Source organism: Centroberyx gerrardi, chromosome 1 (assembly GCF_048128805.1).
Source record: "Centroberyx gerrardi isolate f3 chromosome 1, fCenGer3.hap1.cur.20231027, whole genome shotgun sequence".
Classification (NCBI taxonomy): domain Eukaryota; kingdom Metazoa; phylum Chordata; class Actinopteri; order Beryciformes; family Berycidae; genus Centroberyx; species Centroberyx gerrardi.
The window spans coordinates 3,110,685-3,137,063 of record NC_135997.1 but is presented as its reverse complement, the minus strand read 5'-3'; the positions used below and the strand labels follow the sequence as shown (position 1 = coordinate 3,137,063).

General features: G+C 42.1%; 1 protein-coding gene across 1 annotated transcript in view; it reads left to right on the top strand.

Annotated features, from left to right (window-relative positions):
* The window catches only part of crtc3 (CREB regulated transcription coactivator 3), a 37,999-nt gene extending 12,619 nt beyond the window's left edge, over positions 1 to 25,380 (top strand). The window contains exons 5-15 of the mRNA XM_071921150.2: positions 6,766 to 6,828; positions 9,245 to 9,348; positions 12,269 to 12,319; positions 12,481 to 12,566; positions 14,163 to 14,212; positions 15,370 to 15,590; positions 17,293 to 17,558; positions 18,475 to 18,654; positions 19,062 to 19,145; positions 20,347 to 20,557; positions 21,912 to 25,380. Of these exons, the coding sequence (XP_071777251.1) occupies positions 6,766 to 6,828; positions 9,245 to 9,348; positions 12,269 to 12,319; positions 12,481 to 12,566; positions 14,163 to 14,212; positions 15,370 to 15,590; positions 17,293 to 17,558; positions 18,475 to 18,654; positions 19,062 to 19,145; positions 20,347 to 20,557; positions 21,912 to 22,117 (1,522 nt within the window). The 3' untranslated portion in view covers positions 22,118 to 25,380. The remainder of the gene's footprint in view (positions 1 to 6,765; positions 6,829 to 9,244; positions 9,349 to 12,268; positions 12,320 to 12,480; positions 12,567 to 14,162; positions 14,213 to 15,369; positions 15,591 to 17,292; positions 17,559 to 18,474; positions 18,655 to 19,061; positions 19,146 to 20,346; positions 20,558 to 21,911) is intronic.
* The last annotated feature ends 999 nt before the right edge of the window (positions 25,381 to 26,379 follow it).

Sequence of the window (26,379 nt, the reverse complement as noted above, 5' to 3'; positions counted from 1 at the left end):
ACCAGCCACCTCGATCAAACTTAAATCAGAAATGTGTCCCGTAGTTGGATGTCCAGAGCAGAACGGGGGCAGTGTGATGGGTGGAGCTGTTTGCCTTGGCATTGTGTCTGCTCTGAAATGCTTAAAGTGTCAGGCTGCTGTGTTTTAACCCCCCAGGAAGGCTGTGTCTACCAAAAGGTGTTTGACAGATAGCCTTTTGGTTTAAAGGTCATGCCCAACAGCAATCATCCTACCATTAGTTATTCCATGCTGTCACAGCACAGCACCGCTGCCCTGCGGTATCTCTAACTCAACAGAGATTCAATCTCAATACTTGTTGAAAAACAATACTAGACTAGCTTGCTGTGATATGGGCTGTCAAGATCTCTTTTTCCAGTTCAACTGCCTGGTTGTGCCTACCTAGAGCAGTCAGTGTAATTAGTAGACTGCTTTTCCCCAGTGTTTACAAGAGAGTGAATTATGGCCCTGCGATAAAAAGCTCAGCCAAGCCCCTCCCCGCTCGCTCTCTTTCTCTCTTTCTCTCTTGCTCTCTTGCTCGATCTCCCCAGTTGTGTTTTGAATGCTAGTTTGGCCGGCTGCCAATCACCCTGCCTTGTCTTCTTCCACAGCACAGACACAGCCAGTCACCAACCTCCATGTTGAGTGTACTGTAACAGCTTGTAAAGGTGAATAAGGCCCACGCCCTCTTGTCATTGTTGACAGCAGAAAACAGGTTGGCTGACAAACGTCCTTACGGAGCGAGCAGACGTCAGTGTTCTTAGTGTGGGTGTGTTTCTGGGAGAGCCATGTGGCACAAACCACACAACGCAAACTCTCATGTTGAGTTTTTGAGTGGATTCACACTGATTTGTCCAGGAGTATGTTCCTCCATGAAAGATCAAGCATCGTATCATTTAAGATTCAGTTCTAGAACATTTTTATTTGCTGTTGATGATTTTTATTTAACCTTTACCATGTCCTTTGACAAACAATTTAGTTCTTTTTGAGAATCTCTGTTTGAGGTCAAGTCGAAATATTGCTGTGCTTATGGTACATGTTGGCTTGGTTACGAGGTATACCCATTATTCATACATGAAATGATCAAGTGCGCGCCTGCGTTGACAGGATGTGTATTTGAACTGCTGCATGCCAAGTAAGACTGTTCATTATATAATAGGTTGGGCCAAATGATGCAGTAGTAGTTTGTGACAAAATTATTTGCCATTGAATGCATGTTAATGCCTGTTTTACCACAGCTTTGCAAATGTTGGGATTGTCAAAACATAATTTTCAGTCTGTGATGTTTTGTTTAGCTTTGTTTTCTTTAGCTGTCAGGAATTCCTGGTTTACCTTGCTTTCTAATCTTAAATTTCTTTCAAATCCCTGCATTACAATAGCCCTGCACAATGGCCTGCTCTACTCAACTCTACTTCATTCTACTCTTGTTCATCTCTCCCTTTGGTTGTTGTTTCTCCACCTCCACCATTCCCCACCATAGCCCTCTCTGTGTGATTGGCATCAGCTATGTCAAGTCTCTGCAGGCCAAGCCTAGCCTCCTGCTCCAACCTGCAGCAGATTGTTGTCACAGTGTGTAACAGGGATATGCTTCCCCCTCAGCGGTGGATTTTGGCCCGCTTCACTGTTACAGGCAGAGATATACAAGTTTCCCCTCAGTGCTGGCTGAAATTCGCTGTGTCCGAGGAGACAAGAGTCAGAAGGTTTGGAGAAAATCCAGCCCATCTGCTTACCATCCAACCCATCTGCTTAGCATCAGAACTACAACAGAATTTTACAAGCATTTTAGTTTAATTGTCTTCTGGGTTGCTGTTTTGGTGTTGGTCTGACTATTTACTGAACTTGTGGGAGGGGGTGTGACCAGCTTATATTCAAAACTAGGTTCTGATCTAGATCTTTCTTGCTCATATCTGCCTTGCATCTATTGCCTTTTCTAAAGCTTTAGCCTAGAGATATGGGAGTGCTTTTGGCTGCTCTTGCTTATTGCTGGTAGCTCGTTGTACTCATGGCTTGGAAAATGTTTGGCTATGAGCCTTCTTGAAATTTAGCCCATCATGATCTGCCAGGACGTCGGGAGTGACTTAAATTTTCACGATTCATTTTGGTTGATTAACAGAATCTGATTCTTGCAGAGCAGAGGAGAAATGGATAACAAGGTGGAGATGAACGTGACATGGAAGTCAAGTAGCTGGAGTAGAACTCGTCTTAATTATGGTATAATTGGCGATAAAAATGCAGCAGGCATTTTCATACCTCTTCTTGTGAATATCAGACCAAAAAGGTTCCACAGATGAGATCAGAAGTCAGTACTGGTTGCATTTCTGACTCTATTAGGCTCACAGGCTAAAGATGGTCATAGCCCAGAGGTAGCTGCATTTCTAACAACCAGTCCCATTGTAAAATGGTGTTTGTTGATTGTATTTCCATGAGAGCTTACTTCAAATGCTACAGTCTTCATCACCAAAGAGGAAAAAGATAACAGGGTTCAAACAGAAGCCACCAATTGAAATGTATTTGAGCTTTACAGATGTGTTTTTATTCATTGTAAATTGTCATGTGAGATAATGGTAGTAGTACCTTAGTACTACTTAGTACTACTTAGAACTACCACAGTGTTCAGTGTCAGCATGTAATTGATTGTTTTGGCCAAATGGAAATGCATTAAGTCCGTAAAATGAAGAGCCTCTAGGACATATTGTCAAGCAAAATAGGCCGTCTTAAGGGGGGGGGGGGGAACTAGTCACGTCACTAATTAGGTCATGATTGTCCCACGCAATAATAGCAATGTTTCAGACTAATGTGTGTCTCAGTCCTGTAAGCTATGTAGGTGATCAAAATGAATGAATGAATGCATACATGTTCTTTAGCACAAACTGGTTCATATATTTGCAACAAAAACATGTTTCACTTACTAAGCTGAACAAACTATGTACTGACTAAACATTTAGCCTAAGTGGAGACTTGACACTTTGTCAGAGGGTAGAGAGGATGAGTCTGGGCTCAAGTCTTGCCAAAGTAGGGAGCCTCTTCCTCCAGTAAATCCCACTGAACAAATTTATCTTTTTTACACTCGTGTACAAGAGACTGCTATGAATATAAAAAAAAAAGCCTCTTCCTCTGGTCCAGCGGACAGTCCAGTGGACAAGTGGCTGAAGCTAATGTGGACCCCTGGAATTGGTCTTAGGCTCTTGTCTTGCTGCAGTGAGAGGCAGATTCTCTGTTAGTCCCTCTCAGGGGAGAGTGGGGCGGTAAGTGTTTACAACGCCGACCACATCTGCACTGCATTACCGCCAGTCAGCTCTGGAGAAGAGCCACAGATCTGCTTAACCCTTTCAGTGCTTGAACTACCACTACTGTATACACAGCTTCTTTTCTCAAGCACTGAGGATTGTCATGGAGCCAACTTCTGTGAGGAGAGTGGATGAAAATCAGATCAACTTAAGAGAGAGGGGGGAGAGGGAATGATTTGTATGAGCATATGATTTAGAAACACATCATTTTTGTGTGTGTTTTTGCTTTATACCTTTGGTGCTCTATGTTTGTGATCAAATGACACAAGTCAAGCTTCCCAGCCTCTGTCAGATCAATGTACTTGGATCCAGTGGGTCAGTGCTTTGGGATTGTCAAGCACGACAGAAATGCAGGGGAACTGGGCCGTTCACACACCCTTCAATGCTCCATGACCAGCAGTCTGGCCAACAGATTTTATCATCTCTCTGGACTGATGAGACTGTTTTTTCTTAAGAAACATTTTTTGTAACTTTTCTGACCATGTCATTTTTATTGAGTTGGGACTTGATTTTGAAATTGTATGCTGGTGTCTGGGTAGAGAGGGTCTTGCCTGGGCTTGGTTCCTGGGTCCGGAGGCTTTAGACCTGGATAGACCCCTGGATGTGTCCCTTCGGAGACCAGCTGCTTCAGGTCATCCACCAGGGTCACAGGCTTCATCCCAGTCCCACGCCCTCCTCCTCTTCCACTCACCCATCTTTGGCCTGCTCTTCCCGCACCAGCCTCTCTAGGGATGAAGTCTTAGATCAAGCTCCCTAGAGATAGAACTGTACAGAGACTTCCTAGATCCTAAAATTTCCTCCACTGCCTTACTGGGAGATGTGGTGTGACTCTGATTCTAGAGGGTTTTATCCTCCATCTAGGTGGTCTGATTGCCACCCTCTAATAAAAAGGCCTGTGTTTCAGCCAGTGTATACCAACTACTTTCTCACCCTAAAATCACACCAGTCTGGGTGCCCTTAACAAAAGACTGCAACGGTCGGCATCAGATGGCCATAACCATCATCAGCACAATATTTGGCTGGTTTAGCTTAGTTGACTGTTAGTCTCTCAGTATGATTTTGTGTTTCATCTTCCATGCTGCTCTGTTTGGCCTCTGATTGTCTGTAAGCTATTTTCAGAGTGTGTCTTTTTTTTTTATTTCTCCTGAATTTATGCTTAAAAATATGATAAATAAGGGGGAGTTTTAGAGGATAGAATGGGATATTTAGATGGATGTGTAACAATATGCTCAGCTTTATTCTGTTTGGTTCACATGTAATAATGGCACAATCTAAAATTAGATGAAACCTAAATTAGCCCTGTGGGGACATGGACCATTGCGGTAGTAGTAATAAGTATTTAGTAATCAGATATATCTAACCCTAAGGCTACGTTCACAGAGATCTGACGTTTGTTGTTCTCGCTCATGTTTTAAAAGTGACCCATATCAGACATTGGTATGAACAGACAGCTACTGTGAAATGACCCACATGTGCAAATGAACAACAACAAATGTCTTCATATTTGCAAGGCAGTACATCATGGAAGTTGGTGAAATTGCAGTCCAAGCGTTCATTTTAAGAAATGTTTGTAGTGGAGTTCAGATGAGACTTTGTCTACTGATGAAGAGTGACAATGACCGTGATCTGCATCGTGGAGTGTGAGGTAAAAACCACATGAATTCCAATCTGACAGATGAAACTCAGGTTGCATTGCCTTGTATCAGATCTTGGACCATTTCTACCTTTATTGGATTTGGGCCACTTCACTTGTAGTGTGAATGTAGTTTTTTTTGGACTCAGAAGAGGCAGCTCAACTAACACACAGCCAGTCTCAAGATATGTACACTGTGCTTGATAGTCAGTATCTTGCATTGGTTTCCTGTGTTTAAAACCACCATCAGCACACCATTCTCTTCACCAGAGAAGCCAGCAGGAAAACTCAGTGAGAAGGCAGGCAGGAAGCGATTAGGAAAACAAAACCTTGACATCTCATTGTGTTGGAGGTGTATTAGTGTTCACTAGTGGTGGATGGGTGGAGTGCTACCGCGCATCTTCATTCCATAGCCTAGCCCATAGCCCTCAAGATAAATGTAGGCAATTGCACCTTTCAGTGACAGGCACAGTGACTAAAGCCAGGTGATGGGACACCTATGGAGGTGTTTTTGATTCTGTAGGTCTTTCACCTCCTTTTTTTTAACCTGGTCATCCAGTGTCACAGTGCATCTAGCAGCACTGCCAGGTCAGAGGTGGCCCCCTGTAGTATGACTGGAGACCTACAGGCTTTGGTGGCGCATCATTTCTCACCTATAGTATGGATTGGTAATGACAAATGATGAAGATAAGGTGATCTACCAAACCAAGGTGGAATTGCACACAATATATTTTAGATTGAGGACTAATTTATAAGTGATATAAGTGATTTCTTTTATGCCCACATCTTCTCAAGCCCAATGTTTATGCCATCTTTTCAGAATTTTCACTCAGGGTACATTTTGCTGCTGTTTGCTGGAAACCTTGCATCTCCATAATGTCAACTTTTAAGGATTTAAGAAAAACAACATTGTTTTTAGCTTGACAACCCTGCATTTTTTTGTGTATCAAGCCGGTTTTTAAGTTTTTCAACCCATAGAGGACCACGTAATCCTTCAATTTAAGTTACAGCATGAAAATCACCAAAATTGGTGATTCCACAGACATGTTCTAGTAGGCATGCCTTATCACAGGGGGCCAAAAACATGACTACCAGCAGCACTAATTGCACCCCTTTCATGGGTCATGTGAGCAAGGCTGGAAATAGATGGTCATTGTAGGAAGCTCATCCGGGTTCTTCAGAGGAAACAGTGGCATTCTTGGAAGACTAGCTGTATGTGGTTTTATCCAAATGAGAGTGGTTGCTTCAGCATGCTTTTAGTCTTGACTTAGCAAGAGTCAAGACCCCTTTTTGCTGAACGCTCCAGATAAATCCATTTAGTCACTGTTCCCGCTCCATTGTTTCGGGCGTTGACAATGACTCTTCACATCGGTTGTTTACGCTGCTTCTCTCTCCCCGGCTAACCATTCCCTGGAGAGCTGGTTGTGTTGCACCAGTTGTATCTCCCTGTTAGATATGGGAGAACAGCTTGTAACTGCTCCTCAGCTACAGATTTCTAAACCTGGCTTTAAATTCTCAGAGGGCCCCCTTCTGCAGACGTCCTTGTTGGCACTCGTCTTATCTCTCTTTGTCTTCATTTCATCCTTCTATTTTGTCTCTGTTGTTTTTCTGTGTTTCTGTCTTTCCCTTTTTCCTCAAATATGCAAGGGTTTAGACTATTTTCTAGGTTCATTCTTCTTTCCACACATACACAAACACAACACAGACGCACCTTATTTCTGACCAAGATGTTTCTTCTTCTTCATAAACTTTAGGGCAGGAGTTTCTTGTCCTCAACCAGGTGGCTCTCACTGGCTCTCACCCACTAAATGTGTCTGTCATGCTTTTCTTCTGTCTCTCTCTTTGAAGGGAACAGCAGCCATGGACTGAGGAAAAACGCCCTGGGTTTAGATTAATATCACAACTCAACAGGTGACCCATGACCCCTCTCTCTATGTCAATCTCTTGCCCTCAATCTGTGTTTCCCGCTTTATCCCTCTTGCTTGTTGCTCTCTCTTCACTCTCTCACGCACAGACCAACCATTCTGTACATTGTCTTTTTGCAATCTCTCTCGCTATATATAATTTTGTGGTTTCTATCCTTTGTAAAGTTCTGTAAATCTCTGTCTTATTTGTAACATCTTAATAATCCTTTAATTTCTTCCTCTGAGGCATTGAGATACAGGGTCACAGTCTGAGCTCAAGACTGTTACGGTTGGTTACTGTAGTTTCCCGCTCACCTGTCCATCTTGGTATTTCTTAAACACTAATCAATAGTTCTTCTTACTAACCCAGCTTTAGGGCACACAACTCTTGTCAGCACGGCGTTTCCTTCGCAGCTAACATCAAGGCTCCTGATTCACATCTGATTCATTTTCTTTCTTTCAATCTGTCTGTTATGTATATCTTTCTCCAAGTACTGTATTTATAAAGTGTTGTTTTTTAAACTGATGTATTTCTGTGAATTACAGTAATCTGAATTCAATGTGAGTCCAGCTTGTGCTGACAATGGACAGAACATGGGCAGTGTTATGGGGCCATCACAGAGGAATTTACATCCCCAAACTTTACATTTTTCAAGCTTTATAGAAGTATCTGCCTTGTTTTGAAAATCCGTTTGGAAACGGCAACTGTGCCATTCAAAATAATACATTGAAGGCAATTTATTTTTCAACAATTTTAGATGAGCAGTGTAGGCTGCAGCAACTCAAAATGATATAACTGTGCATAATGTATTTTATAAATGTAATTAAAATGCTTAAAAGTACCCATAATATAATGAAATGCTGAACACAATAGACCTCTTTGGTCACTGTAATACACTTAATTTGTATGTCGTTTATTACATTGTATACAATAGGAATTTTCCATGACGGAGATGATTCCCATAAAGGATGTGTTGCACTTGGATGTAATGCTAACTGCCGCAGAGCTGGGTGGCGATCATTATGTTTGTCTTTGTTGTTATTTTTAATGTATATACTTTGAGTAGTGTACATTGAGTAGTAAATCTTTTGCTGAACAATGTACTGTAGTAACTACAGACATTGTAGTATGATATTCCATTATAATTTTGTTATGAAGTTAGTTGTAATTTCTTTACGTTATTATGTCATTAGTCCAGCATTTTATTACATCATGACATTACATTACAATCGCATAGTTTTTATTTGGTTTTTATTACATTATGCATAGTTATTATAATATGTTCCGGTATTAAATTGAGTATGACATTATTACATCAGTTGCCACATAGTCTCTCCAGACCACCAAACGGTTCTTAAAATATACACTAAACTTAGAAATGTGAAAAAAGCTGAGCTTGGAGAACTGTAAAATGGTACTGAAAATATTCTACAAGCAACCATGAGTGTTTATGTTGACGTCTTTTATTTTTCTAGGCTAATTCTGTGTGACTTTATTGGTGGAATAAAAACCAAACTTGATAGTTTTAAAACTAATTATCGGCTGACAAAATATTGTTTTCTATTATACTGCACGGGTGAGACCTTAATGTGGTTCAACAATGTGTGTACTACAAGGAAAGTAAGAATGATGCATTAAGGGAGCCACTGAGGCTTAATGGAGAGCACTAGAGAAAGCCCTCAGCTGGAGTGAAATAGGACTGTGTGTGTGCATGGGTTGGCCCATGCATGAGTGTGTGGTTGAGAGGCACGTGTAAGTGAAAGGTGAACCTGTGTAAGTGTACAAACTCACAGTTCATATGCGGCTGTGTTTGCATGCAGCCATGGACAAATTTACTTATTCAAAATAAAAGGATCTTGTATAGCTGTGAATTGAAATTTGACCCTGACAGAGAGTTTGCCTTTGAAAATCCATTAAAGAGGAGAATATTTGGTACATCAGTGATTCAAATGCATTCTTGTGTGCAAGTGGCAAAATTCTGCACAGAACGCATGTTTGTCAAATTAATTTCAGTGACTACTGTATAAACTGCCTTTTAATAGGTATTTGATCTTTTGCCTCTCATGCCATTTTGATAATAGTTTCATATTTATTGCATCTCAGTAGGTTTTTACCTCTATTTGACTCCTAATCATTATTTTTTAGGGGGTGACAACAGAGAATAGCATGTCCAAATAAAGTGGGCCTGTTTGATTATTATTTAATCTGTCAGCCAAACTGTGATTCTTTCACAGACTCGTAAACATTTAGTCCAATGCAGGTCTTGTGAGGATGTATCTGTAAGGTCAGTTTCAGCCTGCAGATGAATGCAGCCTGGTGTGTGGAGGCAGAGCCGAACACAGAATGACTCACTGACCTTCCAGCCTCGAGGAATCCTCTGCCTCTGTCCAAGGTGCTGTAACGCTCTCCTCCTCCTCCACAGAACCAACTCAGACTCGGCTCTTCACACGAGTGCTATGAACCCAAACCCCCAGGACCCCTTTGGCATGAACCAGCAGATGGGTCGAGGTCCCCCCCAGCGTAATGGTGAGAGTCAAACACACATACACACACAAGAGACCTGGGCTTTTTTGTCTGGTCTGCATAACTCTGCATTCACACCACCAGCAGTGTTTTTAGTTGCCACAGAAACACTCTTTTTAATCAATGCTGCTGTATACTGCGGCTCAGGTACGTGCCTCAGCTACACCACATGTCATGTGCGTCATTTGACTTGCTTTATTTCTTTACGCTTCAGGTCTATTTCTCACTTGTGTAAACGCACCATTTAAATCTATTGCATAGACTTTTAAACCATTAAAATACCAGGATTTTGGTGTATTTTCTCTATTAACTAGACAATAGCTGAGAATGATCCCACCTCTCCATGGTCAACTTCTGAAAAATAAATTCTATTCTTTCATATATTTTCCAATATATATGAAAGATATATACCATAGAGACCAGATGAAAGTACTGTAAGAAACCAGGTGGACCTAATCATAGTATGACACTGGGACTCACCAGCCGGGGAAGGAAACACAACCTTCAGAGACTCACTTAAACCTAATTAAGAAGATCCACTTCTGTATCAAGACACCTCCTCTAATGCTAATCCAGTGCACTGGACTTTGTACTGTAGCTACAACCTGGTGAGAGCAGAACTCCACTTCATAGCAGCATAGAACAGACATATGATTTAAAGTAGATGCCTGATCAGTCACATACAGTAGATAGGGTGCTCCTATACTGGGCCCATGGCTTGGTAATCATGCTAGTTTATGGTGTTTGTGTTTCTCTCCCTCGGGTCATTCATTAACAGAGAACACAGTCCATCCAGCCAGCTCCTTTCAGACCCACAGCTAATCTAGGTTACATTACACAAATCTATCATCAGTCCTACATCTATTGCTTTAGAATCTACCTTTTATAACTATGTAATTGAAGTCTTATTGCAACATACATTTTGACCCAGAAGCCACCCGTATCCAACCAAAGAAAAGGTGTAATTCTTTATTCAAATATCATAGAAGTGAGGCGACGAATCAAGTTACTGAGAGCCTCTTTTCATTCCCTCTTTGTCCCTCTCTTTCGCGCTCTTTACCTACTTAGTTTATCTTCTCCCATCCCTTCACTTCCCCTGACTGTTTCCATCTGAGCGGGTGGCAGTCCAGTGTGTTTGTGTGGCGGTGTTGTCACCTTAGTCAGATCTCAGAGCTGATGAGGCGTAGAGTGGATGAGGGGAGCGCTCCTCCAGTGGATTACTACCCGCTTTGTTTAGCCAACAAGTTTAAACAGGATATTGGCTTAAGATCCGGGCCAAGCATGAGTTTCAAATACAAACAGAATCAACGCAGCGTGGATATATGGCTCAGGGCTCTCTGTGTCTGTTGTGTTCTAATTGGCTCACCTTATACCCAGTTGGAAAAGTAAGGGTGTGATGCTTGTTAAAATAGCTGATATCAGGAATTTCAATGTGTCTGATTGCTCCCTATTATCCCCATGTCCTATGAAAATCCTGCAGAGAGCCTCAGTCAGTGCAGAGTCAGTGAAAATAGCTACAGTGCCAACAGACCTGGGAACAGGCCATTATAGTTGAACCGTGCATGTAGTTAGCCTAATATTTTCCCCAGTAGTGGACTGAGCAGCCCGTGGAGGGTTGCATAGTATACATAGTCTACGTACATAGCCTACTGCATATAACCTGCTATCACATACTACATAGCTATACAAACTATCCTACCTAAAAGCGGGCTTGACACCAGACTGGTTCATGGTAAGGAACAACAGGCCCTGCCTCAGCGCCTCACTGCTGCCATTGCAGGAGAGCAGAGAGCTGCGAAGCCCGGGGGGCTCGTTGACACCTGTCAAGCCTCCAGCAGTTCTCTGAGCGGTGTTGAGCCCTGGCTGATTAAAGAAACATCTAACCAGGAATTACAGCTATAGGTCACACGGCTGTGGTGGAAACACTCGGAGCAGGGGAGTTCAGCTACAATCTTTTTGGTGTGTTCTTCTCTGCCAATTGGTGTCAACGGAAAAGGAGCACCATCAGTCAAGGGAGACCTAACGTTACCTCTGCAGCTGACAGGCTTGTGATTGTTGGTAGCAACACAGTGATTTTTTCCTAGGCCTGTGTGTATACGACACCCATGCTGAGTACAGTGCACGCTGTAAGTGATCCAGCCAGGGACACAGGCCAGCCATTTTCCGTCCCAGTTGTCCCGTTTCCGTCCCAGTTGCGCCTCTGTGAGCAGCAGTGACTAGACACCTTTGATGGGAAATGAAATGATGCCGGACTGTTGTATCGCCTCATTGTCCCGTGCCTTCCAACAGCCTGAAAGCTGCCTCTCTAACTGAATGGGCCACTGAGAAAATGAGAGCATGGAAGGAGAAGGAATGGGTGGGTGAGTGATCAAAGGCGAATGTAAGAGATGCTGAATTAAAGTCAGGATGAGGAGAGTTGAAGGAGACTTTGGGAGAAAGAAAAAATATTTTGCTAATAAGCAACAGAGTGCACAGGAAGTGTTATTGCTAAACAGAAAAGTTAGACAGAGTAGACAAAGAAGTAAGAAAGAGGGAAAGACAAAGAAGTGTGTATCTGGCATCAGGCCTACAGTGTGGAAGGAGAGAAAGAGGTTCTTTGTGGCATGGGGAAAACAATGGCCTTCTTCATTCTTCTTGAGTCTATGAACCCCCACCCCACTTCTCTTTTCCCTCTCCTTGTTTCTGTGACTGTGATCCCTAATAACATGATGCCAGATGCCCAGCTGTTGTGTTTATGAAACTGCACAGTAATTGCAGTGTGTACCCTAAAGGGCCCGTTCCTGTTGCAGGGGCTGATTATTGTGCCAGAAATGCTGGGTTAATTCAAACAGCTGGTTAATTTTGAATCTGCCTTTGTGCTTTTTTTCCTATCTTTCTTTCTCTGTCTCTTCCTCTTTTTTTTTTTTTTTCTGTTTCTGCGGAGGCTGGTGTGCAGCTAGTGTGAACGAGGCAGAGGTGGACGGCTCCGGAGACGGTGAGTTGCACCTTCCTTCAGTAATTTTGACATCATACTAGATCAAACCTCTGTCCGCCTTTGCCTTTTAATCTCTCTCTAATTCACTCTCTCACACTCATCCATGTGGTCTAGGTAGGATCACCTGTTGACCTTTTAATTTGTCTGTCTTCTCTCTGCAGTCTTCTCCTTTCCCACCCTGGCTAATGAGGAAAGTTTAATAGGTGTCAGTAAGCCTCTGCCCAAGCAGCTGTGGGAGGCCAAGAAGGTGAGACTTTGGAGCAACAAGTTGGCTTTACCAATGACACTAATGCCTGGGTCGTGCTTTCTGCGTGGCTTGACGCGCGCAAGCTCCATATGAAAGCAGATGTATCGTCCGCGTCTGTTTCCATTTGAAGCAAGAATCGGGCTTAAAGGATAAGGCTGGTGTTTTTTAATGCATTGCTTACCGTCAACAAATCCTATGAAAATAACAAAATCAGCAATGATTTTGTTTTGCCAACAAGTCTCGTCCATATAGCCGGTGCCCAATGAAGCCATGTCCCAGCTGCCATAGAACTATAGAACAAAAAAACGATTAAAAACACGTCACAGAGCCATGCCGTTGCTCTGGGCAGCATATTTCATCATCACGATGCACCGGGCCAGCCGACTTTTTCCTCAAACAACTTAATAAGCCGGCTGTAAACACGTTTGCGATCTCAGGTAGTCTCAAGTAGTTCCGTAGCACCGAAAATAGTCCCCGGCGTAATGAAGAAGTCTGACTTTTCATGGTAACAGTTAGCGATTTTTAAAATTGAAACTATGTCTTTATGAGCTGTATTTCAAGGTTTTTAGCTTACAATTGGAGCCAATGACTTCCGGGTTGACGGCTAAAAACGGTACGTGGGAAGTCAGAAAGTAACGGGAGTAGAGCAAACGTATTGTTAATTTTGTTATTTTCATAGGATTTGTTGACGGTAAGCAATGCATTAAAAAACACCAGCCTTATCCTTTAAGAAGACACATATGTACAGTCACCCACAGAGAGATTCAACCCCTTGACTTTTTGCACAATTTGATTTGCTACAAAAGAAGCGTAATATTTTTTTGTCTTGGATTTCTGCAATACACTCTATAGATGTTATTTCCATGTTGATAATCTGGAAATAATGGTCTAGAAATTTACGTTGGCATAAATTTGATTATAAATTTCACCTCCTGGTTTCATTCATATTAAATTGCTTTATTGGCAAAAATTGGTTCAACATTATTTTTTCCAACTTAAAGCATAACTCTTGTCCATTTTCCACCTGGTCCCTCTTTTCCCTTCTTATTCCATCATACCGATCGATCCGGACCAAAATCTTGTCAATTGCTTCAATATAAAGTAGCTCTATAGTGAAGCTTGATGAGATTTTCATCAGAATCCATATGATAGAAAATGAAGGGAAAATATGGTCCATGTCGAAAATGGCCATAGTTATGCTTTAAGGTTGTAGTTGGAACAATATTTTCCTTTCTAGTGACCACTGATAAATTTGATATCATATTTCCATTTTTGATGTGATTTTAGGGTTTAGGCTGACTTTTGGTTCAGAATATACTAGTGTAATGTGTGAGCTTGAGGCAATGTAACTAAATAAAGCAAGGAGGGTGAATACATTTTAACATTTTTGTTATTTGTATGTTATGACTTAAAGTTAAACTCATCGAAGTTCCATTTCCTCTTTACTTCGAAAAAATAGAACATTCAGAACTGAGTCAAAAGGTCCCAAATGAGTGCATTTTGAAATCCTTTTGTTGCCTAAGATAAGGTCAAGGGGGTGAAATCTTGTTGAGCAACTATAGCTTCAGTTCAACTCAGTTTACTTTTCCTTTCCAGGTCCAGTCCCTTGCGTCACGGCCTAAATCCTGTGAAGTGCCTGGAATCAAGTAAGTCTAAGGAAAGAAAAACAGGGTTAACATGTTTTTTTTTTTTACTTCTTTGGAAATATATTTTGTTTTGTTGCTTTTGTTGTACCCAGGTCATCCTTAAGGGATGTCGCACAAAGCGTTCTGCAGTGTCACTGTAGTCGAAATAGGATTCTGTCACTCAAAATAGGATTCAGGTGTTTTCCCCAAACCGCTCGACAGTGACCACAATAAAATCCTAGAAATGGCATACCGCATTTCCTTCTGAAACAGGATGTCTGTATTCCTCTTTACACCTCTAGCCCTGTTAAAAAGGAGGAAGCACAGTTTTGTTATTACAATCAATTCCCCCTGGCATTCTTTTATTACGGTTTACTCAGACTATTGTCTTGAAACATGCATGCAGAGGTCAACACACCTTGGCATTTTTACTAGCAGTGCGTTAGCTTTACTTTACAGCAGCGGTTTTCCAGTTTGCTTGCTAGGTGGTTCAGATCAGGCATAATTTTGACCCCCTTTGACTACTCATCATCTGAATACAGAATGCTGTCTTCTGAAGAGCTTTAACTGATCTCTGGAAAGATGGAGCATGGTGGAAATAAATAGATGAACAAAGTGATGAATAAGAAATGTAAAACCTTGTAAAACCTTGTAAAACCAGTGTTCCCCAGTATTCCCTGAGGACATGGAATCGTGTATGCAGCAGGAGCCAAGCTTCTTTGGCCTCTCTTTCATGTGTCTAATCTTCTGACGGAGAGAGACACACATGTTGTTGTTTGTGGTGGCAAACATTTGTACCACATATTGTCATTGTTTGTGTTCTGTCAGTTTGTGCGTGTGTGTGGACAGACAACAATGAGTCACGGTTGCTGCTACAGTCTGCCACTGAGGCAGCATGCTAGCAGGAATGGAAATCAGAAGAATAGAGGAAATGTTGAGGGGGTGGAAAACAGAATAAGCTAGAACAGGTGGAAGAGAGTCGAGGAAAGCTCTTGTCAATTTGGAGATGGAAATGGGAGCACTTGAAATCATCCTGTCATTGATTATGCATGAGATTCACAGGTGCATTGAAGTATTTCCATTCATTCAGAGGATTTCTGAGTGTCAGCACATTTTTCTTGATGAGTCAAACCAGTTTTCTGTTAAGGCCGTCTCAGTAATCTCTCCCTTCCCTGCAGTATATTCCCGTCTCCGGAGCAGAACCCCGGCCTGTCCCACTACCAGGGCTCGTTGAATACAGGCGGCTCCCTGCCGGATCTCAGCAACCTGCACTTCCCCTCCCCGCTCTCCACCCCGCTGGACCCCGAGGACAACGGGGGATACCCCAACCTCAGCGGGGGCAGCAGCACGGGAAACCTGCCGGCCGCCATGATGCACCTGGGCATTGGCAACTCACAGGGTGGGTGGAGCACAGCTTTCTCTGTGTGTATGTGTATGTACCTATATGTGCACATGCTCGTGTGTGGCAGCGGTTGAAGTATATAGTATGTCATTTGAAGGAAAATTACCATACAGTTGCTTTTCCATTCTATCCATTCAGCAGTATTAATCACACAAGCAATTTTAGGGCCTGCTGCATCTCCAGTGATGAGATGCAGCAGCAACTTACCTTCAATAAAATACAAAAAATACATACGCACTTATGTAGATGGAGCCACATTGTGTGTGAATTGTTCAAACACATTTCACATCAATAAGCCCAGTAAAAGTCAGTGAAAGGAGGAATTAAAGGAGAATGCGGTGTCATTCAGAGTTTTAGCTCCTTTACTTCTAAGTCTAGTTTTCTTTTCCCTCAATTATTTTCCAGTGAGTGCCGTATATAATTTGATTTTTTTAACATCTACTTGTTTTTTTGGCCATTTTTAAAATACACACTTTACAGTGTCAAACCTAGCATGAAATTAACTGCTGTCCTGGCTAACAAAGACGCTCTAACTAAAAAAACATAGATGTGACAATAAAGTTTGTAAGACATGTTTTTGAGGGATTATTTCCTGGAGGATTCCATTTCCTCCTGTGGGTGTCATTGACAGTAAGCAGAGCGTAACGTAATGCAGCACCCTGATATGAAAACACTCAACTCAGGCATCATGAAATAACAATAAAACTGACAATTGGAATAAAACAAATTAAGGCTTCATGTCTACTGTGATGGATTATCTACTTGCTCGGGCAATTTTCAAGTCTGGAAGTTGTTTTTCATACTGTATAAAAGTGAATGACAACAAATGGCTTCTTCTGAAGGGAGGAAAACGACCTCTGATATCTCCAACTATGCTGACTGTGTGCAGACACCAGTGGGCAAAAATGTAAAAACACCAGTATTACCCTTTAATAACATTCTCTTTTAGTTATTTTGCTTGACATAACATTATAATGCTACACTCACAACCTCAGTCCTGAGTTCTTGGTTTCCCTCTAATTTAATTCCTGGTACCTGAACTTTGAGGCCTTGTGCCCCACCCAACATCTTTAGAGTGCCACCACCGGCGTCCCGGACCCCAAGTTGGAAACCACCGCTCCAGTGTGTTGAGCTGGTTCTTGTTTCTCTCCCTGCCAGTCAACCATACATTATAGATAGCCTATTGAATGATCTCTCTGTCTCCAGCTTCCTTCCGTTGAACTCTGCTGTCTGATCTGATCACATCCTCTTCTGCTCCTTCTCAGTCTTTCCTATTTTGTGACTGTGTGTGTGTCTTTGGGCTTCTATGTTGAACACAGTTCAGCTTGGCCGAGCACCAAAGTGACAGAGGAACTTTGACCCTATTTTGGCTCGCTACAATCAGCTCTTTTCTTTTCCCTCGCTTTCCCTCTGTTCTCTCATTTTCCTTTCCTCTGCTCTCCATCTTTCTCTCCCTCTCCAATCACACAATAAAGTCTAGTGTTTTTTGGGTGGGGACTGGAGAGCATGCTGGAAAATCGAATACATACTACATCATAACTTCCACACGTTCTCTTTGGTTTCTAAGGACTCATATCTGCTCCAGATTTACAGTTCTCTGTTGACTTATTAGTTTCATTCCAACTCATATTCACATGGTGATGGTTTTGGATTTGTCTGATAGAGCGTATGTCTCATATTATCTTCTTTCTCCCTGCAGGTCTCTCCTCCTCTCTGAGCAACCCCTCCATCCAGGCGTCCCTCAACAACTCTCAGCTGCACTCGTCCCTCAGCAATCCCTCCATCCACTCGTCCCTGCGTCTGTCCTCGCTGTCCAACCCTCCTCCAGGAGGCATCAGCAACTCCCCCCGGCGGCGGCCCGCTCCCATCAGCCCTCTCACCTTGTCGCCTGGCACCGAGCAGCGCAGGGGTTTGGCCAAGCAGCTGTCGCCCACCATGTCCCCCTCGCTGTCCCCCATCACACAGGTACACACCTCACCTCACACCACGAGCGTTTCAAACGCCACAGATACTGAGAGATTGTTCTTTGACATACAGCTGTATTCTGAAGCAAGGTTAAACTAAAACTGAGAAGAAAACGAGTGTAGGTGTTAAAAAAAATTGTTGTAAACTGAAATAAAACTAACAATGAGACTTTGTGAAAAAACTAAAACTGAACTTAAACTATCTTGTCTACTTGTAAACCTGAAATAAAAATGTAACTGCAAGCAGCAATGAACAGGTCACAGCATGACAAGAAATGCACTGTGTACCCTAACTAACCCTTATTGTCACAACATACTGTAACTATTTTCTTCAAATCTCAACATAGCAACATGTGGCTTGGCAGATAGCTATAAAATTATGTTTATGACCAACCTGTTGCATTTTAAGTGGAATGATTACTTTGTCATGATCTTACTGTCACTTGAACTTTTTTTTTGCAAATTTTAAAAAATGTATAGCTTAATAATGTGGCCACTTTTGGACCGATCCTTTTACTTTTTGCAAACTAAGTAAAAGCAGATTAATGTACACATTTCATTCAGTTCATGAAAATTGACGGATATTACGGTCCTTGAGGTGAAAATGTTCAGCATGTCCAGATGCATATCTGTGCCAAGTTTCACATCTCTATAGCTAACGGTGCTGCGGCGCTAAGCCTTAGACTTTCAGGGCTTACTATAGCGCCCCCTATGGGCCAGTCAGTACCATTCTTTGTGTCCAAGTAGTGAGTCACTAGGACTGTTCGCCAAATTAGCAAAAAAGTTACCAATGTATGCCCAAGTTTTTAGACTGAATATAGAAAAATAATAGTAGGTTACTACTGCGCAGTTTGGGAACGAACAACTGCCTGGGTTCAACCTTTAGAACTCCTTCCGGCTGTCTCTTTCCTATCTAGGGAGTTGCCTTGGATACCAGCAACATGCCAATGGAGCCACCCCCACCCTATCCGCTCTACCAGCAGTCCCAGCATGCAGTGGGCCAGGGGCAACAACGGCAACAGCAACACCAGCAACACCAACAACAGCAACCAGTTTCCCCACTTCAGAATATCCCCCTGGACTTCACCGCGAGCTCGGTAAGTGCCGTCAAGACGGTCTTTGTTCCCACCTGCCTGCCACACAAGTGAATATGCTTTATGTGTTTGTCAGACAGCGTCAGTCTATGTTTCTTTAATGGTTTCCCACTGTATCTGTCTCCTTTGAAGCTGCTGAAGTGTGGGACAAATCTGAACAAATTCCTCCAGTGAATGGTTTTGTTTTGTATGTGTGTGTGCGATTGCTTGCTGTGCCAGCCTCTTAAGGCTGTAGTGTGAGTTTGGTCCCAAGCTGGTTCTACTCCACCTCTCAGAACCATTGATAAAAAGTCCTTTGTTTTCATGGCACATCTCATAGTTAACCTCAGAAAGGGGCTGCTTTCTGGCCAGTTGTTTTTCCTCCCAAACTTGGCAACCTGGCATCTTATGACTTGTTTTCCTTGTGACAGCACAACAACATGGCGGCGTTCTTCAGCGACCCCTTCATGGAGCCCCAGTTCTCCCACCGCCAGGGCAAGACCCTCCCCTATCAGGTACCGCCCTAGCCCAGCACCCTGCTCCTGGACACACACACACACACACACACAGCCCTACAGCTCACACACAAAAACAATGTTGTTTTCCCCAAAATGCGAATCAATTGGAGAAAGAAACTTCTGTTCCTTCAGTCAGGCAGCAGCCTCCTGCAAGGCTCGAAGTCTACCCAAATTAGAAATATTTTAGCTGTGACAAAACATGTGCTCATGTGTAATTGCTGTAGGTAAGGATACAGCAATGACTATTTTTAAGAAGAAATCATGTAAATTATCGACTTCTCCAAAACTTTATCTACTAGGTTAGCTAGCGAGCCACTTGGACTCAAACAGCGACAGATATGGGACAAAACTAGAATTATCCCCCTCAAGCACCGCAGCTGTGTAAAATTACAGAGGAAACACTGCAAAAATCCCTCGGTCTCCCAGCCCCTGATGTCATCGTCCATCGAAGGCCATCAGAGGTGTTTGATTGGCCGATATGAAGATGTGTAAATGTTGGACATCGAACAGCCTCATTTTGTTGTCAGCACAGAGGTAGAAACAAAGGCCAAACAGATCCAGAATATTTGGATGTGATACTGATAGTTGGGGAGGAAAATTCAACTGAACTGTTTGAATGACGTGATTAGATGTGAAACAGTGGTTTGTTATTCAGAAATAAGACCTCAGAATGTGTTCATTTGCCAATCAGAATTGAGTAACAAAGCATCAACAAAGCAGAGTAATACTTTTTTAGATTTGGGGTAGATGTGTGGAATATGGACAGAAAATAAAACTGCTGACTCCCAAATTAATTTAGCTGGTTCAAAAACAAATATTATTGGTAACTATGAAGATTCACACGCCACATTTTTGTCCCTGGTTATCTGGCAGGATAGTCGTGTGTTCTGTAATCCCCTGCAGGGGCAGTAGTTGTAACATCTGCTCCTCAGGCCACAGAGCTTTATGGATCAGTGTGAACAGAGTGTGTCTTGCTGTCATCAGGTGTGTTGTCAGGTTCACAAGGTTCTCCGTGTGCTACAGCTTCCCACGACATTCACACTCCTGTCATGTTGTGAAGTAAGACATCACATAGAATAGGCTGCTCTTCCAGGGCGAACACGACAACGCAGGACGCTAATCTCTTGTTTCCTCTGCTTACCACTCTCTCTCTCTCTCTCTGTCTCTCTCTCTCTCTCACACACCATCTGCCTGCAAGTTGGACCAATTCAGTCTGTTGGAAAACGCGATGAGCTCCGCCGCGGGGGGTTCATGTTTCGACCCTTCCTCTTCCTCCTCGCTCTACTGCTCCCAGGCAGCCCTCGCGGGGCTTGGTGGCAGCCATGGCAACCTGCAGGACCCGCTGCAGATGAGGTCCAACATGCTCTACTCCAACTGCAGCGGAGGGGTTCCCAACATCATACTCACTGGTGGGCCTGACTGTTCTTCCACTCATTTAGTCACAAGAGTGTGATTGCATGCTTGTGTTTTTTGGGTGGGGTGGTGTTTAGGGTGAGTAGGTTTGTCTCTTCCATGTTTAATTATTTTGACTCTCCTGAAGCTCTATGATAAGAAGCAGAGTCAGAAATGAATGAGGGCTTGGGGCAAAAAATACCCTTGAAAGTTCATGAGATATTTGTAAAATTAAAATTAGAGGGCAAAAAATGCCCCCAATAATTAGGAGTGCCCTTTATTGCATTTCACACTGTTCACATTTTATTTGGTGAGTTGTCGTGAATGTGACTGCTGTCACCCGTGGGCCACCGTAGGTGATTCATGGAAGTCTATAACCAGGGGATTCTTTCCACTGCTTTCTGGGTGAGAAAAATGGAGCAGTTTTTAATCAGAAAACAACTGAGTACGCAGCCTGAAGCAGAAGACACAACGCCACACAAACAACTGCATCAGAACAGAACATAAAACGACCAATATGATACAAAACTGAACAGTTGAGGGGTGGAAGATGGACTGGTTGGGACAAAGAGGGAAAAACGAAAACATCCTCTTCTGCAAGGCCTAAAACAATTTTTAATTGTACAAATTGCATGTTCATTTTAAAATTATTTCATTAGTTTAGAAATTTGCCCTCTGAAAAATGTTAACTTCTTACTCTGATGAGAACATAAATTTGATGATGATGAGATTGACTGTGATACATTTTCCTAGCTCCATCATTGGCATGGCCTCAGAAACGGTTACATTTCCATAGTGATTCAACATATCAGAAGCCTTCCTTTAAGTTTCATTGTTGCACACAGTAGTATTCTAGTAGATGTACAAGAGCATGTTGCCAAGTGAAAGGCTCTTGTTTCAGATTTAAATCAAAGCAGAATGTTTGCAAAGCAACCTGTTTCTCAGCAATTAAGTGTAGTTTGTTGCAGGAGTAAAACAAATGCAGTATACCTTCATGCAGCTGATTTGTATCTGTGCTGCTTTAGGCGACAGCTGTGATGGATGTGAGCCATCCCTGCTATGGCTGCAAGCACTGACTTTCTTTTTTTGTGCCCTCCCAACCATGATTACACAGACAGTGATGCAATTTAGTGCAATAACTTTTAGGGGAGGAGTTTCAAATGAATTGGAATGATAGTAGTTGCATTCCTGTGTGGGAGAGGGAGAGAGAGAGAGCCCTTATGACTAATGGGTGAGGACAGACTGGAACTGTCAGCTGTGACAAGAGGAAGTGTCGCTGTTTTCCAAACAGGAAGTAGCATTAATCACACACCACCACCACCCCTCTCTCTCTCTCTCCCCCTCTCTCCATCTCTTTCTCTCTCTCTGTAGATGACTCCAACCCCAGTCTGTCAAAGGACATCAGCAACGCACTGTCCGCTGTGCCAGAATGTTTTGACTCGGAGGGAGGCTTCCCATTGGAGGACGAGCTGCGCATAGAGCCCCTCAGCCTGGACGGTCTGAGCATGCTCAGTGATCCCGACATGGTACTGCCAGACCCATCTGTGGAGGATACTTTCCGCAGTGACAGACTTTGAACATAATGGATATCACAGGTTTAAAGAAAAAGACCTAATTTCTCTTTAACACACAGACACACACACACACACACACACAGACTTGCAGTATATGGAGTGTACAAATCTAAATATGCATGCAGACAATCTATAGGGCCACTGTGCATGCACCCACTGCCACTAAGATTCAGTAAATGTGAAAGACGTGATTAACGTGCACACAGTTATGCATACACACACACACACACACTTCTTTGAGGAGGACACTTGTGAACAAACACTGTTTACACCGGCTTCATGCGAAGTTGCTCTCACATACGGTCACTCTCATATTTGTCTATATAGTTACTTTAAACAAGATGAACCGGTATATCTTATAATACATCCACCAGGCTAACAATATCAGCACTGACAGCTGAAGCAGTTCCAGAGAAACTTCAGCAGCAGAAGACAAACGCAACGATCCAGAAACGTTCTTCTCAGACCCAAGTGGAAGTCCTCTTGTTTCTTTGTCTGTCACGAGCTCTCACATCCCCCCCCCCACCCCAACCCCACCCGCCTCCCGCTGCACTCACAGCCACCTGAAGCCATGGCAACCTTATCACCATGGATACACATCATAGCAACCCCATCACCATACTGAGGAGCAGCGGGAACGTCGAGGCACGATGTTCCTCACTTATAGCATCCGTCTGCGTTCAAACGACTGGGAGCCCAGAGCGTCCTGCAGTCCTCGTACTGTTTGTTCAACGGCTGCAGTGAAACATTACATTACTTTGCTAGTAGTGTAACTGGCAACCCACTTTCCTCCAGCTGAAGTCAAAGCCAGTCTTGCCATGGAAACTTCAGTGGCCCGCAGGCTCTTGAACAATCATGGTAGAAATGAAGACTAGAGGATCTGTCTTTCTGCACAGAGCATTATTTTTCAATTTTTTTTTCTTTGCATATACAATATCAGATTATTTTTTTGTAAAAAACAAAAAAGATGTTTGCCACAGATCTATATATATACATACATATATATATATATATATATATATATACATATATATATATTTATATGTAAGCCTCAATTTCAGTCTGATTAGAATGTATTTTCAAACTAGACAAAAAGGGCAAGCTGTTTACAAAGATGAGATTTTAATAAGTAAATACAATACTAAAGAGTATACCTTTTGAATTTCTGATAAATGATATAATTCTGAGATGTATTGAATAAATGCTATATTTTTGCTTGCAATTTGGACGGATCTCCCCTTCCCCCTGGTCACAGATGGACTCGGCTGGCAGGCAGAACTCTGATCGCACTGGGACAACGTAAACCATGACAAAAGGAACTTTATTTTTAACTTGGTTTTGTTTTTAAATCTACTTCTGTGTATGTATATTCATTACATAAGTTTTATTTTACATTTTGTACTGACTTGTAATGCCGCTTGTATTTTAAATCTTGTGTTTTGAAAGAGGGCAGGCACTGTGCTAGTCTGGAGCGATCATTTTGCAAATATTTGTGTTTGGTTCAGGCTTTCTGTCCTCATGCTATGGCAGCAACCCCCTCTATGAGAAGTCAGAGTGACTTATTCAGAGCAGACTTGACACTGTGGACACTGGACTCCTGTAACATTGCACTTATCTTTTTTGCACTGATTGGTTCACATTGTGTAGATTGAATATTTTTTGCATCTGCATATTTTGATAATATGAATATATTTTTGTAACAAATAACCCAAAGAAATTCAGTGAAGCCATTACCAAGAAATTGAGACTCTTAATGTGACTAAATATAGTCAGTGCACATAGAAATAAGACAGTACACATATTTTCAATATACTGGTGAAAGGTCGTGTTACATTTTTATTATGTGATGTGAGAAAACAGATTATATGAGTTATAATCTGGGTTTAGATGGTTGGTCCTGTAGTGATGTGTTTTTGTTTTGTAACAAAAGCCCAGATTTTACAATACATTAGCACATTTGATGATGTAATAACTGGCCATTTGGGCATTTGGTGCCCCCTAGTGTCTGTTTTACTGAACTCAGTTATTGCAAGTGAAATGTAAGGCAGCAAATCTCACATTTTTAATGTTGCTCCCCAAAGGCTGCATGTGGAACAATCTCTTGACCTTGCTCTTTTGGCTATGCATCTTATCTCTGTTTCATTAATTGGTGAAATGCAACCTGTTGAACGGGTACAACTTAAATATTATGCAATGTAACATGGCTTGCAGTTTCCTCTTTACATTTACACTATATGTGTGGAATCAAATTTGATAGAAATAACAATATTACATGTGTCCAGTGTCCACAGTGTACAGACTGTCGCTAGATAAGAAGAGGGTCTGTTACTTCAGGATTGCATCTCCTTGATCAACACTGATTTCCTGCAGTCTGACAACAAGAGTCGGTGTAGTAAATCATGTAAAACAACCCACATGACAATTTAGATGAAAACAACAGTGGTACAATGCTGCATGCCACTGTTATGTATTTTAAACTTTTCACTTGGAAGGTGTCACACGTGCACTGTGTTCACCTTTGGGTTTTGAGTGCTTGAAAGAGATTCAGTATGTTTGGTTATTTTTTTGTCAAAATGAAAATGAAGAGTGGTGTGTGGGTATCATGAGGTCGTTTTATAACAGAGTTTATATTCAATTTCAACTGTTAATACTATAATCAGATTTGACCTGCTCTCCTGTAAGCCCTGTGTGACAGTGGACGAGAGGTGGAGCCATTTTGCAGTGTAATTATCCTGTTTCTGATGGGCTTTTGAAATGTGTCCCTCCCTCCTGCTATCTAAACGCCTGCCTTCTACTGCCTTACTTTGCTGTACTTTGACTTTTCACACCCCAACAATAATCTTTATCAGCTAATAATCCCCCGTAACTGTGACTTCTCACTTCCCTTTAGCTTCATTTGGCATTAACTGTCCTTGGTTGTTTTCTGTCAGTCTCGTTGTATCTTTGTTTTTGTTTTTTTTGTTTTTAATACCAATATTAGAGCTAATATTGTGGATATTGTTAAATTTCGCTGAAGGATTTCAGAGGGGTTTTTTTTTTCTTTGTTTTGGTGTCTTACTTTTTTAGTTGACTATTAAAATGTACAGTTCTATTATTTAAAGAATGTTTCTTGTCCACTAGTGTTACTACTTTTTTGTAATGTCATTTGAGGTAATTTTTTTTTTTTTTTCCAAATATTAAATTTTACTATACCACAAGGTTTTTGGTTTGTGACGTATGTTATAGTGCTTACCTTTTTTGATTTAATATAAACAATAAAACTCTATACTGTGTATCAAGTGATGATGTTGTTGGTTCAGTAATTACTTTCTGCTGTGGCCAGCAGGTGGCAGCAGTGTGGTGCAGTTTGTGTTCAACAGTCTCGTCTCATACTGTGTGGTTCCAGAAAAAAACCTGCAGTGAGTCTCTGTAATGGGTCTGATATTTTTCTAATCTTTGCAGAAATATGCTTACATCTTCCTTTATCCCTAGGCTGCAGACATTTTTTGTTGTTTTTTTGTAAGATTTCTTTTTCTTTTTTTGGTTACTGGCAGCACAGTACACATCTTTGGATTCAGGATAATCATGTAAGCCAGATATTGCCTGTTGGACACTGTAGTCTAGATCATGGCTTCCCAAACGGTTTCATTTCAACAGCCTCAAACCACAAACTACTTGATAAGATTTTGTCCCACATACCTTATTTAGAAGATTTGTTTGTTAGAGCTAATTTGGAAAAGAATTAAATGACTGTCCATATTATAGTTGGGGAGATAACATTAGAGAGGTTGAAAGCTGTGATCAAAGCAGTCATTCTGTCATTATTATTATTTATTATTATTATTATGTCATTATCAACTGAAACGACATTGACCCCGATCCTGATCAATAAAGCAGCCAAACGTAGTTTCTCTTTGTATCCCAGCTACCAAACGCTACCAAAATACCAAAATGTCCCTCCAGGCAGGATGGACGGCAGTAATACAGCGTGTTTATTTGCCGGGACTCGGATTGGAGTCAGATGGTAATAATGTAATCAGCGTCCTCTGCTCCTGCCAGCCTGCAGGGTGAACTGCAGGATTAACTCTGTTCTGTGAATCTCTACCAACAAAATAATGTGATTCCACAACAACATTCCTGCTCTGCTGAACAGCATCGCGCTCTTTCTGCCTCCCTCCTGCCTCTCTTCTTCCATTTCCTCCACCTCCCCCCCCCTCTCTCTCTGTCCCTCTCCCTCTCTCTCTCTCTCTCTGTCCCTCTCTCCTCTCTCTGTGTCCCTCCATCTC